We start from the raw sequence: 22,958 nt of genomic DNA, 5'->3' as shown, positions 1-22,958 counted from the left end.
AGGATCCCAAGGAAGAGTTGAGGGAATGGAGGGGCTAATAATTGAGCACCGCGTATGTTCCCAGTGCTTCAGGTAGGTTTCATCAAATCATCACAAGAGGTAAATGAATCATAGAAATGATTTCCATTTGACCCCTGAGAGAAGTGAATGGGAGGGATTAAGTCCCAGAATTAAGAGGCAGCATTGTGTAGTGTGGCAACAGTGTGGGCGTTGGGTTCAAACCTGCTGACGCTAGAATCCCTTCACACCATGGGCTTAGGGCAAGTTGCTGAAAATTCAGTTTCCTCGCCTCTAAGACGATGATAATAGTGCTTATGTTACAGGATTATTGGGAGAATTAAATGAGACAGTGCATGTTTGAGTTTTTAACCTCACGTCTGTGAAATTGTGAGCGCTCAGTGTTATCTGTCACTCACGTTTAAAAAAAATCCTTAGTTTTTATTGAAGTGTAGTTGATTGACAATGTTAGTTTCAGATGTACAGCAAAGCAGTTCAGTGATGCATATACATACATACTTATACATATTTTCAGTTTCTTTTCTATTACAGTTCATTGCAAGAAATTGAATATAGTTTCCCGTGCTATACAGTAGGTCCTTGTTTATCTATTTGATATATAATCATGTGTTATCTGTTAATCCCAATCACATTTATATATGTGTTTGTGTATGTGTGTATATACGCACACACACATAAATGTATATGGGTATATTTTATTTGGTTTCCCAAGATCTTATACTTTGTAAGTTGTGCATGAAATAAGTGGTGGAATCGGGAGACGGGACTGTCTCCCACCAGAGCCTGTTTTCTTTTCATCACAGGGCCTTTAAGAGTTTTGTAGGTTAGAGGAAGTGAGAAATAGAGAGTGATGACAATGAGGTTGAAAAGTATTCAGAGAAGCTGCCGTCTGCTGATGGGTTAGGTGTTTTGCTTAGGTCATTGCGTTCAGTCTCATGTCATCCAGTAGACTGGCCAAGATCGTGGAGTCAGGAGGGTGGGGCTGGGCTCTGATCCGTGGTCTGTCTCGTGTCAAAATCTGTGTTCTCTTCATCAGAAGTAGAGTGATGAGGTCACTCTGACCTGTAAAGGCAAGAGAACTCTTGGAAGGCTGGAATCGGTCACATATGAAAGTACTTCTGAGTGGGGGCCACTGTGCAGTTTTTAGGAACATAAGATGATTTGGGTTCCATCTTTATGGAAATTCTAGTGGGGGACAGAAGCCCCCAAAAATATAAAATTACGTTGATGTACCTTAAATTATCAAAAATGATCAGTTTCTTCAATAGAGAGGATTTAAAGGGATGCAGGTGCAGTGCTGGGGTGGAGAATTCGTCAAGAAAGATGTACTGAGGAAGCCGGCATCCACCCCTGCCCCCAGCAATTAGAGGAGAGAGTTCAGTGCAATGGAGATGTGGTCCGTCGCTGGTGAATGGTGTAATCATGAAGACTGTGCAAGACTTTTTAGTAGTGGGTGGTAGAAAATAAATACCACGAGAAAAGGTGATCATCAGAAGAAATGTTTCCCCCAAGGGGGAGGCGCCCAGCACTAGGAAGGCTGCTGGTTGTCCCTTGAGGACAGTCAGAGTGACCTCAGGGTCATGATGCACTGATGGCTGCAGGTGGCTTGGGGAGCCTGGAGTGAGGCCACTGCCTGTGAAGGCCAGTTCGTTACACCTGTATTTCCAGACAGGGGACAATTGAGGGAATGGGTGTGGCAGTGTGTGTGCACCTTCCCCCGCAAGCCCGGTGGCCTGTGGTCCGATGGCCTGTGGTTCGTGTCCCTGGTTGGCGCCCCTCCAGGGCAGGTGGTCCCGGGCTCCTGAAGACTTTCCTAGCAGCCTTGGAGCCTTGGCTCCCACCCTGGGGCGTCCAGAAGCAGCATTCCTCTCATTTCCTCTTTTCAGCCTCCAGAGGTTTATAGGATTCTTTCTCTGCCGGGAGTCTTCTTTTCTGTTGCGTTCGTAGTTTCCTTTCCACTTGTAATCCGTAAGTTCTGTATTGCATCATAATTGAGCCCCAGTGAGTTTGTCAACTGTGAGATGTTTTCATTTTTTGTGATTGTCCCCTCCCCGCTTTTTTTGTCTAGGACTTTCTGTGATTGGTTGTATAAAGCGTATTTTCTCTCAGGTGGCATCCGCACTCATTGCCAGTTGTAAGCATGTTTTTCATTGTCAATGTATACAAAGTCTAAGATCCTTGGAATAGACAAAATTGAAATGTGACCTCGTGTGTGGTTAGGAATTGCACAGTTTAAAATTCCATTGCTAGATTTTGCCTCTACTTCTGCATAATACAAAACTAGAAAGATAATTTAAACTCTTTGAATATTTGATAAATAACCGATAAAAATGTTGCCGGAAAGCATGCTACTCTTAGACCCTTAAGTCAGGGTGTGATGATACAGGATGGTGGTCGGCAAATCCGACCCTCTACTTTTCTGGAAATAAAATATAATGGGGACAGGGCCACACCCACTCATTTGCATATTGTCAAATGATGAGACCACATGGGCCACAAAGCTTAAAATGTTTACTTTGCCTTTTTCAGAAAAAATTTTGCCTGCCCTTGGCATAATGTAGCATTTCTCAACCTTTGGGGTCTCTGGACCTTTTTACAGTCTTAGGAAAAGTTCTACTTACGTGGGTTATGTTCATACTTACCGTATTGGAAATTAAAACTGAGAAATTTTAAAAAAATTTCAATTTTAAAAAGAACAATATTAAACTTGTTATAGGTTAACATAACATTTTTATGAAAAATAACCCTCCTCCCCCAAAAAAACCCATGAGTGATTTGGGACTAGCTGGCCTAATGGAAGACAGTCACAGCCTCTTCCCTGGGTAGACTGTGGACTTGTGGCTCTGTCTTTTGGTTGAAGGATATGAAGAGAAACCAGTCTTACACAGATCTGTAGTTGGAAAAGGGAAGAGTATTTTAATAACCTGTTCAGTTGTAAATTTTTTCTTCATTGCTACAGTTGAGCCTCAAACAATGTGGGGCTTAGGGGCGCCAACCATCCATGCAGTTGAAAATCTGCTTATAACTTACCGTCGGCGTTCTGCATCCGTGGAGTCTACCAGCCACAGATCACGTGGTACTGTTCAAAAAAAATCTGTGTAAGTGGACCTGCACAGATTAAACCTGTTTTTTGTTTGTTTGTTTGTTTGTTTTAAGGGGGAGGTAGTAATTGGGTTTATTGATTTATTTCTATTTGGAGGAGGTGCTGGGACTGAACCTGGGACCTCGTGCAGGTCAGGCAGACACACTACCACTTGAGCTATACCCTCCCCACTAAGCTTGTGTTTTTCAAGGGTAAGCTGTTCATCACAATGCTGCACGTGGTAGTTTTTTAAAAAATTTTTTTGGGGGTAATTAGGTTTTTAAAATTATGATGATTATGATTGATTATTTTCTTAGTGGAAGTACTGGGGATTGAACCCTGGACCTTGTGCATGCTAAGCGCGCACTCTACCACTGAGCTATGCCCCCCCCTTGAGTGACTGATTCACACGTGACTTTCTAATACAAATGCATTGATAATTTTAAAAATATTGGTTCGTTATCCAGAGGTTGACACAATATTAACAAAAATCACATTTGCTTATGTCACCACTGATCTTCTCAGAAGAGCCTTTGGGTGTTGGGAAGCTGATGGAACTGTGCAGGGTGGGAACAGAGTCCCAGAATGCGGGCATTTAAATTAACACGGTACCTTGCAAAGCCAGGGCAGCCTCTGGTGGATGCAAGTTTTACAAAATTCTGTTTTTTGCTTGAATTTTTATGTTTTATCATTAGCAACACCTCCAGAGTCAGTTATAAAGCTTACGACTTCATTAAGGGCATTCTAGAGTCAACATTTTTCTTCTCTTCCTTTTTTTTTTAAGTGAGAGAGTTTGGCAGTGAGGAATACTGTAACTAGGACGGGTAGTTTCTATTTGGTACTGTTGTCCTGATTTGTGCTAAGGTACCAGTGGTTTTGTCCATCAGTGCTTGTCATCATTGGTGCAAATGTCCACACGGTGCAAAAGGCAAATAACATCTCGATATTTGTATGAAAATAGTTCAACATCATGAACGCCTTTGAAAGGATCTTGGAGACCCCTGGGGTCTGCAGACAACGCTTTGAGAACTGATGGTATAAAAGGTTTAAATACCATTTTCTGTGAGCAGATTGATGCCACCTACCTGCATTGCTTCTTTTATTTTCTAACAATTACGATTTATGAAGGTTTGCATAATGGTAACAGATACCACTTTGATGCTTGCATTGGCTAATAGAGCTCATGAATATTTCAGATAGAAGTTTTTTTGATTAGTTTTTTTAATCTGTCTCATTAGATTTGTTAAAAAAAAAGTTTACTTTTGTGTTATTGCTGTTAGGTTTTGAAAGTACTTGAGAGTATTTATAACTCATGAAGAATCTACAGTTGGATTAGTGGGCCCAGTTCTTGTGTCTTGAAACAATGGGATGTTAATACAATTATTTATTTATGATGATGGTTAGTTAAAAGTTTTCCTGTTCTTGGATACTCCTCCAAATAGAGAGGACACGCATTGGGGAAATTAGGTCCAGTACTTGATTTTCTTCTTTGTCTGCATTAACTTTGTGTGTGAAGTATTGTAGTTTATAATAAGAAATATATATTTGGTGTTCTGTGTAACCCTTTCTCCTTCTAAAACCCTTGGAATTTTTCCTAAGTGATAAGAGAGATTGATAAAGGTGGCTTCCATTATTCCTAACTACTCTGAGCCATACCTTTGTTTACCTTAATGAGGTGAGTGTTGGAAAGCCCTTAAGGATGGGGGTCTGGTTGCCGGGGGTGAGTGGAGGGTTGGAATTTTCAGTCCCACCCTGACCTCCTGGGAGGGTCGAGAGCCTGGAGATTGAGTTCAGTTGCCAGTGGCCACTGATTTCATCAGTCATGCCTGTGTTATGAAGCCTCCATAACAAACCTCAAAGCATAGAGTTTAGAGAGCTTCCAGATTGGGAACACATGGATGTTGCCTCTGGCGAGGACGTGGTTGCTCTCTTCCCCTTCCTCACTCTGCATCGCTTCCATCTGGCGAGTCCTCATTATATCACTTTACAATTAACCAGTAATCTAATAAGTAAATGTTTTCCTGAGTTCTGTGAGCCACTCTGGCAAATTAATCGAACCTGAGGGAATTGTGGGAGCCGCCAAGTTATAGTCACTCCATCAGAGAAGCCCTGGTGACAGCCTGGATTTACAGTTGACATCAGAAGTCGGGGCATTGTTGTAGGACTGAGCTCTTAACCTGTGGGCTCTGATGCTCCCCCCATGAGATAGGGTGAGAATTGAGTTAAATTGTAGGACTCTGAGCAGGTGTCACAGAATTGGTTGATTGGTGGAAAACCACATTTGGGGTCAGAAGTGAAGTAGTGTTGTAGTGAAGTATGGAGACTGGAGGAGACACACAGGAGGAATATGTGTGTGTGTGTGTGTGTGTGGGTGTGTGTGGGTGTGTGTGTGCGCGCGCGCCCATTAATAAAAGTTTTTGCAGATGACTGTTTCACTGGGTGCAATTGAGGCATTTTTGCTTTATGGGAAGCTCAAAAATACTTTCTGCCACCAATACCCTCACTTCCGTGGTTGGCCACTAGGTGTCACGAGCGTCCTGGGAGCCCTGAGGGTTACCCAGGGTGTGTGGAAACTGAACATTGTAAGCTCGAGACCTTCACGTATTTCACTGTTTCCACATGATCGACGCCAGAAGAACCTGATACAGTGTGATATATAGAAGCAAGGTACAACTGGAATAATGAAATTTCAAAAATAAGCCCTTTTAGAGGACGGTTGTAATAATTCTGTTGGGTATTGTAAATGCTTCAGGTGCCCTTGATGCTGCAGTTACGTTCCCGGCATTTGGGTCGCTCTCTTTTTTTTTTTTATGGAAAGATGGATTGAACTTCAATTTAAGAATATTCGGTAATCCCTCTCAGGACATACTGTAACAGCTGGTATTTTTGTGTTGTAGTAAATCGATTCCATACAACAGTCAGTAATAATCATGGCTGGGTTCTGACAAATTCCAAAGCATTTTCAATAAATTTAGCCAAAGAAAATAACATGATTACGACAGAAATTTAGCTCAGTTTGAAAGTTGAACCCAGCAACTCTGCTTTCGTTCCATAGAATATTAAGCACTTTTCTGGTTGGGATTTTATCAAATCACTTTATTATTATTATTTTTTTATTAATAGACTTGCATATGTTCAGAGAAGGAAATTACTTTGCAGCCTATATTTCTTAAATAATATAACTTTGGAAAAATTTAACCCTGAGTGTTTATTGTGAAATAAAAGATGAGAAATGCTACAGTAAAGTCTTCTGTATACGGCATATGTGGAAAGCTACAGACATCAACTCAGAGAGATATGCTGATTTAGAAGGTTGTTTTCGTATTAATAGGGTGTTCGTTATAAGCATAAATCGGCTGTTATGCGGGGTACATGGTTTATGAAAGTGAAACATTGTAAGTTCCTTAAGGCATGAAAAAAATTGTAGTTTGCATGGTATAGATTAGATAGTGTGTTTTCCTGTCATTAGATGATCAGTACCATACAAATGATGACTTACGGCATAAAAAGCTTACACACATGTAAAAAAAAACCTGCCTCCCTACTTATGTATATGCATTTTGCCCTAATGGTAAAAATATGTGCATACACTTTACAGATTATGACCGTTTGTCTCTTTTTTCTCAGGAAAACAAAAGTTTACTGAGTGAATGCATTTTAAAAATCACATGTGGTCTGTTTTTTACTTTCTTTGTGTTTGAATGGAGGAACACTTTTATGTAGTTGAATATGAATCCCGATTGTTAGGATAACACACGGAAAACAAAGTAGAGTTGCCGATTAAAATTATTAGGAAAAACAGCTTCAGAGATGGGCATTCATGAAGCCTTGCTGTGTCTTTTTTGGTCTAATTTTTAGCTTAGTGATTTATATTTTCATTTGGTATTTAAAATAACTGCCCTCATATTTTTAAAGTAACACAGAGTGGATCTCTGTACGGATTTGTGTGCAGTTTCAAGTACCTCAACCTTTGTAATGTGAAGCAAAATTCAAGACATTGCACCGGATAGTCTGGTCCAAGATAGTCTATTTGATGGTGAATATTTTTATACTAACGTTTGCTTTGACAATTAAAAAGCTAATTTAGAAGGCTTTAGTAGAATTTTATAGTTGGGGCTTTTTCACGTGGAACTTGCAGGGTCATTTTCTTTATTCTGAAATACGAATCAGCAATTTAAAGGCCTTCAGAACTTAAGTGAGCCAGTTTTCGAGTGTTTACAGGTTCTGTTTCTCTTGTTAATAGATGTTAAAATACGCTTTTAAATTACTGAACCTGCTTTACAGAGAACTGGGGAAAATGCATTTAAAAAGTGAATTGAAACACACTGTGTGGTTCTTCTGATTTCTGAAAAACGTAAATGCAGTGTATTTTCTGTTATTAGGCCGCAGTGGCCCAAATTTAAACCACATGGTCTCCTAGGTGTCAGGCCAATGTAAATTTTAATCTTGCTACTTTGATGTTTTCATTTTACAATCTCATTACCAGAATTAAAAAAAAAAAACAAAAAAAACCAGTCGTAATAGCCAGCATTCATTGTTTGCAGAATGTGTTTTGTATCCCCTCGCAAACTGGATTCTCAGACAATTCTTATCTCCATTTGCATGAAAGGAAATGAATACCTGATCAGATTAAATAACTTATCCCAAATCACAGAGCTTGCAGGATTAGAGATGAAGCCAAACTCGAGGGCCCTTGCTTTTAGTTACTGTACAAGAGTGCGTTTACTGCTTATTGGGGGATAAATGTTAGTTAAAATAGTTACTGAAAAAAACTGATATCTTCCAAGATAACAGCAAAGCTTAGTTTTTCCTAAAACAATTTACTTTCATATTTTCGCTGGAATTGTTAGGCTTAGTTGAGTTTATCAACAGTTCTGTAAATCTATAATAATGTCTTCCTTTAATTCTAATATTCTTGTTAGGTTGTTTGCAATTTTCAGTTAGAGAGCTTGGCAGTTGTCATATCAGGATGATCTACTTAAAAAATGACAATTAGTTGTAAGTTGTTGCTAAATGACAATCTCTGCTCTACAGTTAGAAATAGGAATTTTAGAATGACACCGGCTTACAACAGCTCCCTTTTGTTCTCCATCTATTGCAGTCAGCGGTTCTCAAACCAACTGGAAAAATCTTCCAGGAAGCCTTGATCCAGGCACAAAGAACTTTCACGTTTTTAATTAGAAATCTCACATCAAAATCTCAGACTTCCCCACTTAGAAGAAATTCTGAAGAATCGTGATCTCCTCTAATGTGCTGGGATCAGAACTTTGACTTCATTACAGAATGTTGTTGCAAGTCAGCAGCCTTCCCTCTTCTCCTTTTGAAAGTGTTCCTTTTCTTTGTAGACACGGCCTGCTCGGTGCGGAACCCGCGGCAGGGACGGCGTGGCTGCAGGCCGCGGAGTGGGGCCCCCGGCCGCGTCTGAGCGGAGCGTGTCTGCAGAGCCCGGCCGCAGCCGGCAGCCTGCATCATGCCAGCGCTGGCCACCGGCTCGGGGAGTGACACAGGTACGTGGGCCCGCCAGGGCGGCTTCCCTCCCATCCTTGCTTAAATCACATCCTTGCTTGTTCACAGTGAAATCCAGCATTGCTCTCAGCGAGCGCAGGCAGGTCCGGCTGGTTTTCCTGTAACCAACACGAAGGGCATCCCATCAGCCTTCCAAGGTGAAAGTTACCGAAGGGCGTTGCCGGACCGCAGCTTTCTCCAGGTCGTGATGGCTTGTGCTGATGCTCTCGGACCGGCTTGGGGGCTTTTTTTTTTTTTTTTAATTTTTTAATTTTTTGCTTTTTGAGGAGGGTAATTACATTTATTTATTTATTTGTTTGTTTATTTTAATGGAGGTACTGGGGATTGAACCCAGGACCTTGTGCATGCTAAGCATGCGCTCCACCACGGAGCTATATACCCTCCCCCCCCATCTTGAGTTTTGGAATAATGCCATGTATTTCCTTTTATTTAAAAAAAATTAAGCATATTAAAGATACAGAAAAGTGTGGGAAATACTGTGATACATTACACTTCACTCTGATTTAGTAATAGCTATGAAGTTTTCTTGCCATGCTTGCGTCAGACTTCTCATTTCCCCCCTTTTCTTCTCCATTTTTCCATTTTCTTTCTTCCCATCCAGAGGGAAGAACTATTCTGAAGTTGATACATGGCATTAAAGGATTCTTTGAAAACAGATGAACATCCTTCACCTTGTTATCAGCTGTAACGCTTAGTGATACTCAGAGTAAAGATTTCCAAGAAAGGGAACAGACTCTCAGGTGGATGTAGGTGTGAGATCCCTTCCTCCTGAGCTGATGGGGGTGCTCAGTGCCCCTTTGAAGCCTTATTCTGGGCTTCTCCAGAATCAGCACTTTTACAACGTGTAGATTCATGGACCTTTTCTCCCCTAGAATTTTTAAAATAGAAGGTGAGTGGGGTTGGAGCTGTACCTTCCATTTTTAAGAGTGCTCCCAAGAGGTGGTGGCATAGAATGTCACTAAAAGGAATGTTCTGTGTTGCACTGACCATACTGAATTTATTCCGTTTAATACTGTTCTGTAACCAGCTGAGACAGCTCTTTTCTTTAACTGGACGCTCACTGACGCCATAATTTTAAAAAAGCTGAATCACAGGTTTGCTTTTCCTTGTTATGTTGCGCTGCACGTCTAGTTCTTTGCTATTTCGAGTGTGGTCATACTTATGTTTTAGCAGGTTCTGTCTTGTCTGTATCCGTCAAGAGTGATGTTTTTCTACCGTGATTTACACCGAGGGTTAGTTTTTCTTAGGAAGTGATTTTGATTTTTAAATTACATAAAAATCTTTTTTTTCCCCTCAAGATGTTAACTTGGAAGCCAGCTCCTCTGAAAAAAAAAGATTTTTTTTTCTTTTCAGTTTTTATATAGTCCCATGTTGTGTTCGACTATATAAAATGAATGGTTTGACTTTCCACAGTGGTTTAGGAAATTAATAGATACAATTTATTTGAACCATAAATTTTCTACAGTTATGTAATGAGTAAGTGTTATGCCTTGCTGTTCACCAAAAAAAAAATGCCTCAGTTTAGTTGAATGCAGAATAGTGTTGATTACATCTAACATGGGAAATGATTAAAATGGAGCACTGATAGTTTATGAGGCAGTTTAGATATCTCTGTTTTTGGTTTTTAGGGGGCTAGGTAATTAGGTTTATTTATTTACTTATTTATTTTAATGGAGGTACCGGGGATAGAACCCAGGACCTCATGCCTGCTAAGCACACACTCTACCACTGAGCTATCCTATCCCCAGTTTAGGTGTCAATTATGAAAGATGGCATTGGCTGTTTAGGATTAAGAAAGGACTTTTACACACAGAGTGAGCCCATGTGGTGCAAATCTAGAATGCCTGTGTGACTTACACCTTGCTTCGTGGGAGTTTTTCACCAGTGTGTCCCAGTGAGGTTTAGGTCAGGCAGAGGAGAGGTGACTGTTACAAGTCACTGCATTTGGGGAGCCCCAGAGTGTGGTGTAACACTCGAATGCTAATGGTTTCCTTGTGTTCCTTGTCGACCAGATGTAGTTGACCGGTCAGGGGTCATTTTTACCATCAGCGGCGTTGCTTAGCTGTGGCGTTGCCGTTGCTCTGTTATCAGGTCCCCAGGGGAACAGCGTTAGCATAAGCGAAGGGCAGAGCTCATGGGGCAGGAGAAAGACACCCGGCCAGCGGTGGCCCCCATGCACGCAGTGCTCACGTGGGGAAGCACTTCCTATGTGCCTTTCGACCCCTTCCTCTCCCTCTCTCTGCTTATGTCACTTGAGAGCAAAAAATGTATAAACTACACAAGTAATGCATAAAAACATTCTTGTCGTCAAAGAGACAGAGATAGGAAGGGAGGGTATAGCTCAGGGGTAGAGCATGTGCTTAGCATGCATGAGGTCCTGGGTTCCATTCCCCAGTACCACTGTTAAAAAAATAATAAAATAAAAAAAGAATAAAAATAAATAAACCTGATTACCTCCCCCACCCAAAGATACATAGGTAAAGGAAGGAAACTCATTGCCCACTCTTCCCCTCCCCTCAGTCTCCTTTTCTTTCTCAATTTGATGAGGATCCTGCAAGAATTTTCTGTATGTTAAACACTTGGGTGCATATATCCATAAATGTGTATGTACATAAATATGTTTTATGTCTTTTTTCTTTATTTTTTAATCATAGATTCTGTCATACTCTCTGGATTATTCTATAACTTTCTTTCTTCACCAAGTGATACGTCTTTCTTGGGGGGGAGGTAATTAGATTTATTTATTTATTTTAATGAGGGTACTGGGGATTGAACCCAGGACCTTGTGCATGCTAAGCACGCACTCTACCACTGAGCTCTACCCTCTCCCTCCAAGTAAGATGTCTTGAAGAGGTATTTCTATGATGTGTGTATCTCTTGTCTCTGCATACACCTGTATATAATGATATAAATATATCCTCCTCATTATTTTAAACTAATACTTGGTCTTCCTTTGTGTCACAGTTCAGTGAATCAGACTCCTGCTAAGGAAAATTGTAGTTTTGCTCCTTTTGTAGGATTTTGAGATAAAAGATGTACTCATTTAATTGATGTTGTCAAGTTATCCTCCAGAGTGGTTAAACCACTTACTAATCCATGGACAGTGTGTTAAAAATCTTTAACCCTACATTCTTGCCAATATTCAGTATTCTATATCTTGATAATTTTTACCAATTGGATGGGGAAAACACGGTATCTTCAGTGTTAAGTGTGCTTTACTGACATAGAACATTTATTTCTGTTGATTTAATGGCCAGTTATTCCTCTGATTTGTCTGCTCGTACCCTTCCCCCATTATTTTATTGGTTTATTATTTTCTTATTTTTCATAGTATTTCTTTATTCGTATTTTGTATATCAACTCTTTGGGTCATTTTAGGTTGAACGCCATTCCTTCAGGTCAGTCATTTGTCCTTTCTTTTCTTACTTAAATGGTATCATTTTCAAAATAGAAGTTGCAGACTTTTATTTAGACTAATCAAAATTTTCTTTTCTTTTCCCTTCTGCCTAAGAAGGCCCATCCCTACCTAAGGCAGGATCATGAAGATACTCTTTAAGATTTCTTTTAATAATTAAAAAATTTGTTCTTACACATTTGGTTTTTTAGTCCAACTAGTTTGTACGTGGAATGAGAGAGTAACCTAATCAAGTCTCATTTCTCACGTGAACAGCCAGTGGCCCCAGAGTCACTTGCTTGATAGCCCATCCTTTTGACATCGATCTGTAATAGCCTCTCTGTTGTACATCAACATTACACCCGTTCTGGGTTTTCTTTCTTCGTTTCTATACTCTGGTGATCTTATTAAAAAAATTTTTTTTCAGTGGAACTTTTAATTTTTTTAGAGCGATTTTAGATTTAGAGATTCTGAAGACAATACGGAGAGTTCCAATATACCTTATTCCTTGTTTCCCTGATTGTTAACATTTTACCTTGGTTTGGTACATTCATTTCAAGTAGGAAATCAATATTGATACATTATTATTATTAACTTAATTCTGCACTTCATTCAGATTTTCTTAGTTTCCCCTTAGTACCCTTTTTTGGGGTCCAGGACCTCACATTATGTTGAGTTGTCATTGTCTCATTAGGCTCCTCTTGGCTGTGAGGTTTTCTCAGCCTTTCCTTGTTTTTGATGAGATGTCTAGACAGTCTTCAGGAGTCCTGGTCAGGTCTGTGTGGTAGAATTTCCCCTCTGTTGGATGTAAAGTGTCACTGTCATATTTAATACTAAGGATACGTACTATCAACTTGGTTCACGACTGTGGGTGCTGACTAATGGGCTGAGTGGTGTTGGTCACGTCCCCCACGGTAAAGGCACTCTCTGCCCACCCTTCCCCACCGTCCTCTCTGGGCGGACATCCCTGTGTGCAGCCTGCGCTCAAAGAGTGGTGTCTTAGGCTCTTGCTCCTTGAGAGTTAAATATCCACATATGTTATTTGGAATACTTTGTCTCTTCTCTCCTGTTAATTTTTTCAATCATTGTTTCATGTCAGTGTGGATTGGTGGATATTTATTTATACTTTGGGATATAATCCAATACTACTTAATTTATTTTGTTGCCCAAATTGTTCCAGCTTTGAGCACCAGGAGCTTTTTCAGTTGGTTTCTTTTATGTATCCCTGTCAATGTGGGCTTGTGTTTTTTTTTTTTTTTGATAGAGGTGCCGAGGATTGAACCCATGACCTTGTACGTGCTAGGCAGGCACTCTCCACTGAGCTGTACCCTCCCCCTGAGGGCATATCTTGCAGTGAGCTCTTCTAGAATCAGCCATTTCTCTAAGGAGCCTCTATTCTTTTTACTGGGAAATGGGAATAGAAACCAAGATCTGGATGACAGGTTTGCACATGGCTGTCAGAATGTTGTTCCTTTTAAGCCCTGTCACTTGACAGAGCAAAGAAACACATGCATGTGTACTAACCTATGTATGTACGCACGTATATGAACATTTCTGTGTGCAACCATCTGTAACTATATTAAACTAAATACAAATTCTTACTGATGTCTCCAGCTCTGATCCGTTAGGAAATCGATCACTTAGCCTCTTTCCCTTGTCTGTAAATTCCCACTCCAACAGTTAGAAACCTGGCTCTCACCGCCCACCACCATCCATTCGCTTAACTGTTCAGTTCCAGTGCCCGTGTGTAGCAGTATCCGAATTGTTACCAATCCCTCCTTGGGAAATAGTTTTATCAACGAGCCAGTTGATCTGGATTTTTTTTCTGTGATAGTTACCATTCTGTTTTGAATCTTACGGCATCATTGTTTCCCTGCATAGTACCTATATTAGTTTTAATTTGATAAATTCATGAGGTCTGATTTTTACAAACATCGTATAATGTGAAATATAATATATATACAGAAATGCATGTAAAACTTTTATAATACAGTTTTAAAAGTAATTAGAATGCCAGCCTCCATGTGACCACCACCTGGGTAAAGAAATTGAACCCCCAGAAAGCAATCCGTGTTCTTCCTCCCGGCCACCACCTCCTCAACCTCCGTAGAGATGGACAGCAAAGGAGAAGACTTCTGTCTCGCACTGTACATAAAACAGATGTTTTAAAGCATCCCTAGGTACTTGGGTTTAACTTTGCCTGTCGTCGAACTTTATAAATGGAATTACACCATATGAATTTTTTTCTAGGTTGGTGGTGACTATTTAGAATGAGAAAAAAATAACAAATTACAAATTTTTAAAAGTGGATACATAAGATAAATATTATAGGAAAAGCATCATATTTTAATTAACTGCCCGACACACCTCTACAGTGGTTTTTCTTCTTTATTGTTTGGCTATCTCCTTTTTGATTGCCTTTCCCTATGACAATGATTTTGTAATATTTAGGAGAAGAGAAGAGAAAGACTGTCCAGTCTGTAAGGGAGAAACACAAGATGTTGTGTAGACAATACTTCTCACGCAAAATAGCTCTGCCACTGGTTGTGTGGGGTGTCTTTCCCCACACCAAGTGGCTCTCGGCGACACCAGCTAGGTGTCCTGCGGTTGAATTCTGACACACGTTGGAGTGATTTAGCGCACACCCCACAGGTTAAGGGCTCAGTCCCGTAAGACACTCCCCCTGCCCCACTTCAGATACAAGTTAAATCACAGGTCCTCAGGTTACTCACAACTTTGGTCTATCTCCACTACAAAACCAGAGGTTCCCACAGTCTTCTACTTGGATGCACGCGTTGGCTAGAACAGCCCACAGAACTAAGGAAACATTTAACTTCTGTTTACCGGGTTATATATAATAAAGGAACCTGGTGAAGGTTACGGATGAAGAGGTACATAGGACGAGGTCTGGAGGGTCCAGAGATGAAGAGGTTCTGTCCCTGTGGAGCTGGGGTCCATTACCCTCCTGGCCTACAGATGTGTTTACCAACCTGGAAGCTCGCTGAACCCCAGGCTCCTGGGATCTCGATGGTGGCTTCATCACACAGGCGCGACCCATCATTAACTCTGCATTCAGCCCCTTTCCCCCTCCTGGACGCGGGAGAGGTCCTGTGGCCACACATCTCCTGCTCACCATGGTGGACGTGTAGGCATGGTTCACGGTAGCTTTAATTTGCATTTCTTGGCTTATGGTGTCAGACTTTCACGTTGGCCATTTAGATTTTGTCCTGTGGGAAGGACCGATTGAAGTCTCTGGCACATTTTTCAATTGCAGTGTCTTCTACGTAGCACGTTTTAATATTTTCTAAATTCGGTCCTTGGCCAGTTGTGTTAGTTCCTTGTGTTACAAGCGCCTTCTTGTTCTGTGGGTGTCTTCTCACCCTGTGCCGCCTTCCTGTTCTGTGTGCAGGGGTTACAAGCGTCAGTGGAGTTGAGCACCATGTTCCTGTTTATGGTTAGTGATTTCTGTATTTTATTCACGAAGTATTTCCGTAACCTGTGGTCAGGAAGTTACCCCTTCTTCCTTTTGCATTTTGACTCTGATACTTTAAATAGGTTTTGTGTAAGGTGTGAAGTAGGGCTCCAAATTCATTTCCTTCTCCCCGTGTCCCGCCATCCCCCCAAGACTGCCCTCTCTGGGGTCTTGACTACAAGGTTGACTGTGAGTGACCAGATGCAGCATCCTTATTTTCAGTTCTGGATCACAACAGGCATTACTTCAGCAGTTTTTCTTTCTCATATTTGCTCTAGGTTTTTTTGGTTGTTTGTTTGTTTTATATATGCCCTTTATTAGATTAAGGCAGATTCCTTTTATTCTTTCTTAGTTTACAGAAGACTTTTTTTAAGATTGGGAATCAATTGACTTTATTTTTTAAATTTTTGCTTACTTTTTAAAATTTATGTATTTGTTTTACAATATAGCTTTTAAATTGAAGTATAGTTGTTGTACAATATTATGTTAACAACTATACAGTATAGTGATTCACAATTTTTAAAGGTTATACTCCGTTTATAGTTATTATAAAATGTTGGCCGTATTCCCCGTGTGGAACAGGACATCCTTGTAGCTTATTTTATACCTGGTAGCCTGTACCTCTTCATCCTCCACCTCCATCTTGTCCCTCCCCCTCCCTCTCCCCAGTGGCCACCACTAGTTCCTTCTCCACATCTGTGAGTCTGTTTCTCTTCCATTATACTTACAGAAGTCTTTTTAAAAATGACTAGCCACCAAACTTTGTCAAGTGCTTTTTATTTACTTATGGTAACGATCCCATGATTTGTTTCCTGTATGTCTCAATATAGTAAATCTCACTGATAATTTTTTTCTTTTTTTTTTTTAAATTGAAGTGCATCAGTTACGATGTGTCAACTTCTGGTGTCCAGCACAGTGTCCCCATCATGTGTGTATGTATATGTACTCGTTTTCATGTTCTTCTTCATTAAAGGTTATTACAAGATACTGAACAGAAGAAACTTTTTTAAAAACTATTTTTATATATAATGGCTAACATTTGCAAATCTCAAACTCCCAAATTTATCCTTCCCACCCCCTTTCCCTGGTAACCGTAAGACTGTTTACTTTGTCTGCGAGACTGCTTCTGTTTTGTAGATGAGTTCATATAAATCTCACAGACTTTTGAATGTTAAACCATCTTGCATTTTAGAGATAAAACCCATTTGGTCATAATTTATCATCTTTTTTCATATCATCTGCTGGATTTGGTTTGCTCACATTTTGTCTACAGTTTTAGTATCTGTGTTTACGAGTGAGTTGAGCCTGGAATGTTACTTTCTCATCGACTCATCAGATCTTCAGTTACGTAGTGTGGTGGGATGGGTATTCTGCTCTGTTCTAGTCTATTCTTTTTGACTGGTTAGGATCTTTTTATTATTTTAGACTTTCCCTCTAATTATTTTGAAGTTAGACCTTCTCTTTCTTTTTTTTAGTGGCTACTTTAGAAATCGCACGAACCCTTCTTTGTAAAGTCCCCTCTTAATTGGTGCCTTTGTTGCCTCCCTGGACAACCCAGAGAGCTTAGAACCCTTATATGCTATTGTGTCATGTATTTTATTCTCTATTAAAAAAAAAGACAAACCTGCCAAACCTTGAAGACGTCATCATTACAGCTTTATGGCATCTTACAACTTGGCATTTTCATCCAAGATGAATTTTCATTTGCTTAACATAAAAATCTTTAGAATTCCCACCTTTGAAGGCCTGCTGCTATCAAACCCTCTTTGTTACCAGGTCTGACATGCTTTTGCTCACCTTCACTTTGAAAGGTATTCTTCCTGAGCGTAGCATTGTCGGCTGGCGTTATTTTCCAGCTCACTGAGAACCGGAGATGAAGAAGTGATAGCTTTCAAGTTGCTGTTTAGAGATGAGCGGTTTTCTAGTAATCTGTCTTCTCTCTCTGGCTGTTTCTAAGATTTTCTTTTTGCTTTGGATATCTACAGTTCTACTCTTATGCGTCTAGGTAGAATTTCTTTTTCTGTGTCTTTCTTAGAATTCTTCTGGCTTTTTAAATGTGTATATTCACGTATTTCATGGATTTTGGAAAAATTTCAATTGTCATCGTAAAATATTACCTACACTTCATTCTCTCTCTCATTTCTCTTTCTAGCATGTCAGGTAAATATGTGTAAGACTGTCTCTGGGTCCCATATTTCTCATGTCACTCTTGGACTTACATCTTTTGGTCCTTCTTTTCTGAGTTAACTCTCACCTGTCTTCCATTTGTACTAATTCCTCCTGGAGCTGTATCTGATCCTCGTTATAGCCCTGCATTAAGTTTTACAGTTTGGAATATATATATGTTTATCCATTAATGTGTTGATGGACACTTGGGATGTTTCCATCTCTTGCCTGTTGTGAGTGGTGCCTCAGTGTACATTACTGTACGAGTATCTGTTTGTATCTCAGACTTCAGTTCTTTAAGGTATGGGCCTAGGAGGAGACTTTCCTGGTCATGCTCTGTGCTTATATATTTGAGGAACCACCAGACTCTTTCCCACAGTCTGCAGCATTTTATATTTTATACTTATACCGGCAGTGTGTGAGAGTTCCATTTCTTTACATCCTTATCCTCATCCTTTCTTACATCCTTATCCATACTATGTATTTTTTTGAAATGATAGCTGTTCTAATAGGTGTGAAGTGACATCTCATTGGGGTTTTTGTTTGCATTTTCCTAATGACTAATGATGTCGAGCATCTTTTCGTGTGCTTGTCGGCCATTTGTACAGCTGAGCCTTGAACAACACAGGCCAGCTTTTCCACACGTTGCTTATGCTTTTGTGCACTACATCCACACTCTTATTCATTTTGTAACTGAAAGTTATTTTGCTCAACCCCTGCCCTCACTTCTGGAAGTTACCTGTCTGTCCTCTGCGTCTATGAGCTACTGGTGGTTGTTTTTTTCACATTTCCACGTATAAGTGGTGTCTGACTTACTTCAGTTTGTATAATACCCTCAAGTTCCATCCATATTGTCACAAATAGCAAGATTTCATTCTTTTGTTAATGGCTGAGTAACATGCCTGCGTGTGTGTGTGTGTGTATTTGCACGTGTGTGTGTGTGTATGGATCGCATATTCTCCATCTGTTCATCTGTCCATAGACATTTAGGTTGTTTCCATATCGTGGCTGTTGTAAATAATGCTGTAGTGAACATTGGGGTGCGTGTATCTTTTTGAGTTAGTGTTTTTGTTTTGTTGGAATAAATGCCCAGACGTGGAAATGCTGGGTCGTGTGGTAGTTCTATTTGTAATTTTTTTGAGGAACCTCTGTGCTGTTTTCCACAGTGCCTGCCCCAGTTTACATGCCCACCGACAGTGCACGAGGGCTCCCTTTCTCCACATCCTCACCAGCACTTGTTATTTCTCATCTTTTTGGTAACAACCATCCTAACAGGTGTGAGGTGATTTCTCATTGTGGTTTTGATTTGTATTTCCCTGATAATTAGTGACATTGAACATCTTTTCATGTGCCTGTTGGTCCTCTGTATGTCTTTGGAAAAATGTCTATTCAGATAATCTTCCCTTTTTTTAAACCCTTAGGAGATACATGATTAGCAAATATTTTTATTTTGTAAGTTGCCTTTTGATTTTGTTGCTTATTTCCTTTGCTGTGTAGAAGTTTTTCAGTCTGATACAGTCCTGCTTGTTTATTTTTGCTTTTGTTGCCTTTGCTTCTGGTGTCAAATCCAAAGCATCATTGCCAAGACTGGTGTCAAAGGAGCTTCCTGCCAGTGTTTTCTTATAAGAATTTTATGGTTTCAATACATTCAAACGTTCAAATCTTTAATCCATTTTGAGTTAATTTTTGTATATGGTGTAGGACCATGACCCAGTTTCATTTTTTTTTTTTGCATATAACTGTCCAGTTTTTCCAGCATCAGTTGCTGAAGGGATTCTCCTTTCCCCATTGTATGCTCTTAGGATCCTTGTCATACGTTAATTGACCATCTGTGCGTGTTTCTGTAATCTCTACTTTCTCCAGTTGACCTGTGTGTCTGTTCTTACACCCTTACAATACTGTTTTGCCTACTAAAGCTTTGTAATACAGTTTAAAACCAGGGAGCATTATGCCTCTAGCTTTTTCTCAGATTTGCTTGCTGTTTGCGGTTCCGTACAGATTTTAGGACTTGTTGTCCTGTTTCTGTGAAAAATGCCATTGGAATTTTCATAAGGATTGCCCTGAATCTGTGGATTGCTTTGGGTAGTATGTCTATTTTAACTGTATTAATTTTTCCAATCCATGAGTGTGAAGCATCTTTCTGTTAATTTGTGTTTTTCAGTTCCTTTCATCAGTGTCACAGTTTTCAGTGAATGGGTCTTTGACTTCATTGGTTAAATTTATTTCTAGATATTTTATTCCTTTTGATGCAGTTGTAAATGGGATTATTTTCTTAATTTATCCGATACTTTAGTGTATGGAGACACAGTAGATTGCTGTACATGACTTTGTATCCTGCAACTTAATTTGTTAGTTCTGCCAGTGATTTGATTGAGTCCTTAGGGTCTTCTGTATGTAACATCATGCCGTCTGCAAAGAGCAACAGTGTTACTTATTCCTTTTTCTTTCTTTTTTTTTTTTTTTTAATTCCTTTTATTTATTTTTCTTGTCTTACTGTCATACTGGCTACTACCTTTTCCAGTGAGATTCATACTTTGATATACTTTTGTGTTAATTAAGGAGCATCATTTCTTTTCAGCTGAAGGAAGTCCCTATAAAATTTCTTTTAAGGCCCATTTAGGGGTAATGAACTACTTTCCCTTTGGCTTGTCTGGAAAACTCTCTCTTCTTCAATTCTGAATAGTAACTTTGCCTAGTAGAATATTCATGGTTTTGAATATTTTGAATATTCATATTCAGTTTTCTTCTTTTAGCACTTTAAATATATCATGCCACTCCCTCTGGCCTGCAAAGTTTCTGCTGAAAAAAATCTGCTTGCATTCTTTCAGGGATTCGCTTTCACGTAAGAAGTTGTTTTTCTCTTGCTGCTTTTAAGATTCTCTCATCTCTAACTTCTGACATTTTAACTGTAATGAGTCTTGGTGTGGTTGTCTTTTGGGTTCATCTTTTTTGAAATTCTCTGGGCTTCCTGGATCTGGGTGTTGTTTCCTTCCCCAAGTTAGAGAAGTTTTCAGTCATTATTTCTTCAAATAAATTTCCTGCCATTTTTCTCTCTCTTCTTCTGGGACTCCTGTAATGTGAATGTTAGTCTGTTTGATGACGTCCTATAAGTCCCTTAAGCTATCTTCACTTCTTTTTCTTCTTTCATGATTTTCTTCTTCTCTGAGTTCCTCTTCTCTGCCTTTCAGTTCACCGATCCTGTTTTCTGATTCGTGTAGTCTGCTGTTGAACCCTCTGTGTAGTTTTTAGTTCAGTTATTTTATTCTTCAGCTCTGTTACTTCTCCTTGGAACTTTTTATATTGTCTGTTTGTTGTAGTTCTCACTGTGTTCATTCTTCTCCTGAGTTAAGTGAGCATCTTTATAAGACAAATTTCCTCTTTATGAGACAAATTACATATCTGTTTCATTAAGTTTTTTTTTTCCCCAAGGTTTTATCTTATTCTTTCATTTGGGACACATTCTTCTGTATCTTCATTTGCTTAACTCTGTGTTGGTTTCTGTGTATTAGACGAAAGAGTCACCTTTCCGAGTCTTGGAGAGTTATGAGGAGATGAACCCTAGTTTTCAACCCTGCCCAAGCTGTTGTCTCTCAAACCTTTGTGATTTTCCAGTCATCCTGTTTTATTTTTACTAGCTCCCAGTAGTTGAGGGTGTGCTAAGACAGTCATTGTCCCAAAGGGGAGGATCTCAGTCAGCACCTAGATTCAGACTAATTGGACTTCAGACCCTCAAGCAGCAGCTTTTAAAGACTGCAAATACAGATTCATCCTGTGGGATTGCAAATATAAGCCCTACTGTCCACAGAGCCCGATGATCCGAAGATGTCCTTTGGGTGACTGTCAGAAAAATCAGGGCCCCAGATGAACGTGTAAGCTCCTTTCCAGGAGTTACTGGTGAACTGTGGTGAGGCAGGGGGAGGACACACAGATGGCATCCTCCGACCAACACCTCTGTTGCCCTTGGATGTGTGACAAAGCTGAAGCCAAACCTGAAGAATGCATCCTGCTGGAATTTTCTGTGTTGGCATAGTATTGCTGACAACATTTGATAGTAACACTGCTTAACTTTTCCAGCAGGATAATAAAAAAAAGCACTTCAACAAAAATACCTGGAGTGTTCAGTTCCTGCAGGTTTTAAGTTTGGCTTTCACACTGTCCCCTTTGAAGGGCAGTGCAGTGCCAGGCACGTTAGGGTCTTCTTCCTTGGTTGGTAACTGTTAGACCTCTTTCAGAAGCTCATTCATCAGCGTCATTTCTAGTGGTTGGAGCACTTTTCCACTTTCGCCTTTGTCAGCCCTGTGAAATCCAGGTGACCTGCAGTGATGTTGATGGCATCCAAGATAAAAACCAGGGACGTCAGTGTAGCAGGTGTGTGTTTGATAGGAAAAGGTGTTGCGTGAGAGCCAGTATAGTGTGTTGTCAGTTGATTAGTGAATATCTTTATGTTTACTTGGTTTTATAACCTTGTACACTTGGTGCTCAGATTATAAATACACAGGAGATTGGGAGCCTTTATGTTGGTGTTACTGTTTTCTATCGCTGTATTACGCTTCTGTGAGCGAGTTTTTAAGTCAGTTGAACATGTGACTTGATATAATTGTTGTGTGAAGCACTAACTTTCCAGACACAAATGACAGTAAGTGGGGTCTGTGGAGATTGATGAGGAGGGTTTTGACCAGCATAACCTCTGCAGCACAGTGATGGTGTAACAGTGATGGTGCTGGATTTCTGCAAACATCATTACCTTGTTGCAAATTTGAACATGAGTGGACAAGATTTTACTGAACTTTTCCCCCCTTGGACAGTGCTAAATACCCAGTGGAAACAATGTGCCTGTGGACCACAAGAGGGACCATTGGACCCTGCAATGATCAGCAGGCAGCACCGTAAGAAACGAGAATTAATCTGCTCTTTCATTATGTTGTGCACCTAAAACTAATATGTTACATCTGTTGTATGTCAATTATATCTCAATAATAATAATAAAAAGACTCTGCTCTCCTGCACTGTGTCCTCAGATTGAAGCCCAGTTCCAAATTTGGAAAACGTCCTTCCTTGCTCCCCAATACTCTTGATTGGTAGAACATGCTGTGCTAAGTGATATTTAAATTAAAAAGGGTATTTTTTGGTGTTCTTCCTATGTAAGAAATGAGAATAGTTATATCAAGAGTCTGTTTCCATAGCCCAAATTCCTGTATATGTTTGTGCGTATACAGTGCTGACTAAAATTAGCCAAATTACTAAGCTTTATTTTGCAATAGTCTTCACTGTCACAAAAGAAATTTTGGCTTATTAAAAAA

The 22,958-nt window shown here is 39.9% G+C and overlaps 1 protein-coding gene across 2 annotated transcripts in view; it reads left to right on the top strand.

The window, feature by feature from the left end:
- MPP7 (MAGUK p55 scaffold protein 7) overlaps positions 1 to 22,958 on the top strand; it is a 222,594-nt gene that overhangs the window by 51,238 nt on the left and 148,398 nt on the right. For both annotated transcript variants that reach the window (XM_031444561.2, XM_064479543.1), the window contains exon 2: positions 8,446 to 8,607. Coding sequence is in view for 1 of the 2 variants with exons in the window: in XM_064479543.1 (XP_064335613.1) it covers positions 8,571 to 8,607 (37 nt within the window). In the remaining variant the exon portion in view is untranslated. The remainder of the gene's footprint in view (positions 1 to 8,445; positions 8,608 to 22,958) is intronic.

Source organism: Camelus dromedarius, chromosome 26 (assembly GCF_036321535.1).
Source record: "Camelus dromedarius isolate mCamDro1 chromosome 26, mCamDro1.pat, whole genome shotgun sequence".
NCBI lineage: Eukaryota > Metazoa > Chordata > Mammalia > Artiodactyla > Camelidae > Camelus > Camelus dromedarius.
The sequence above is the reverse complement of the archived record's forward strand: the minus strand, read 5'-3'. Positions and strand labels throughout refer to the sequence as shown.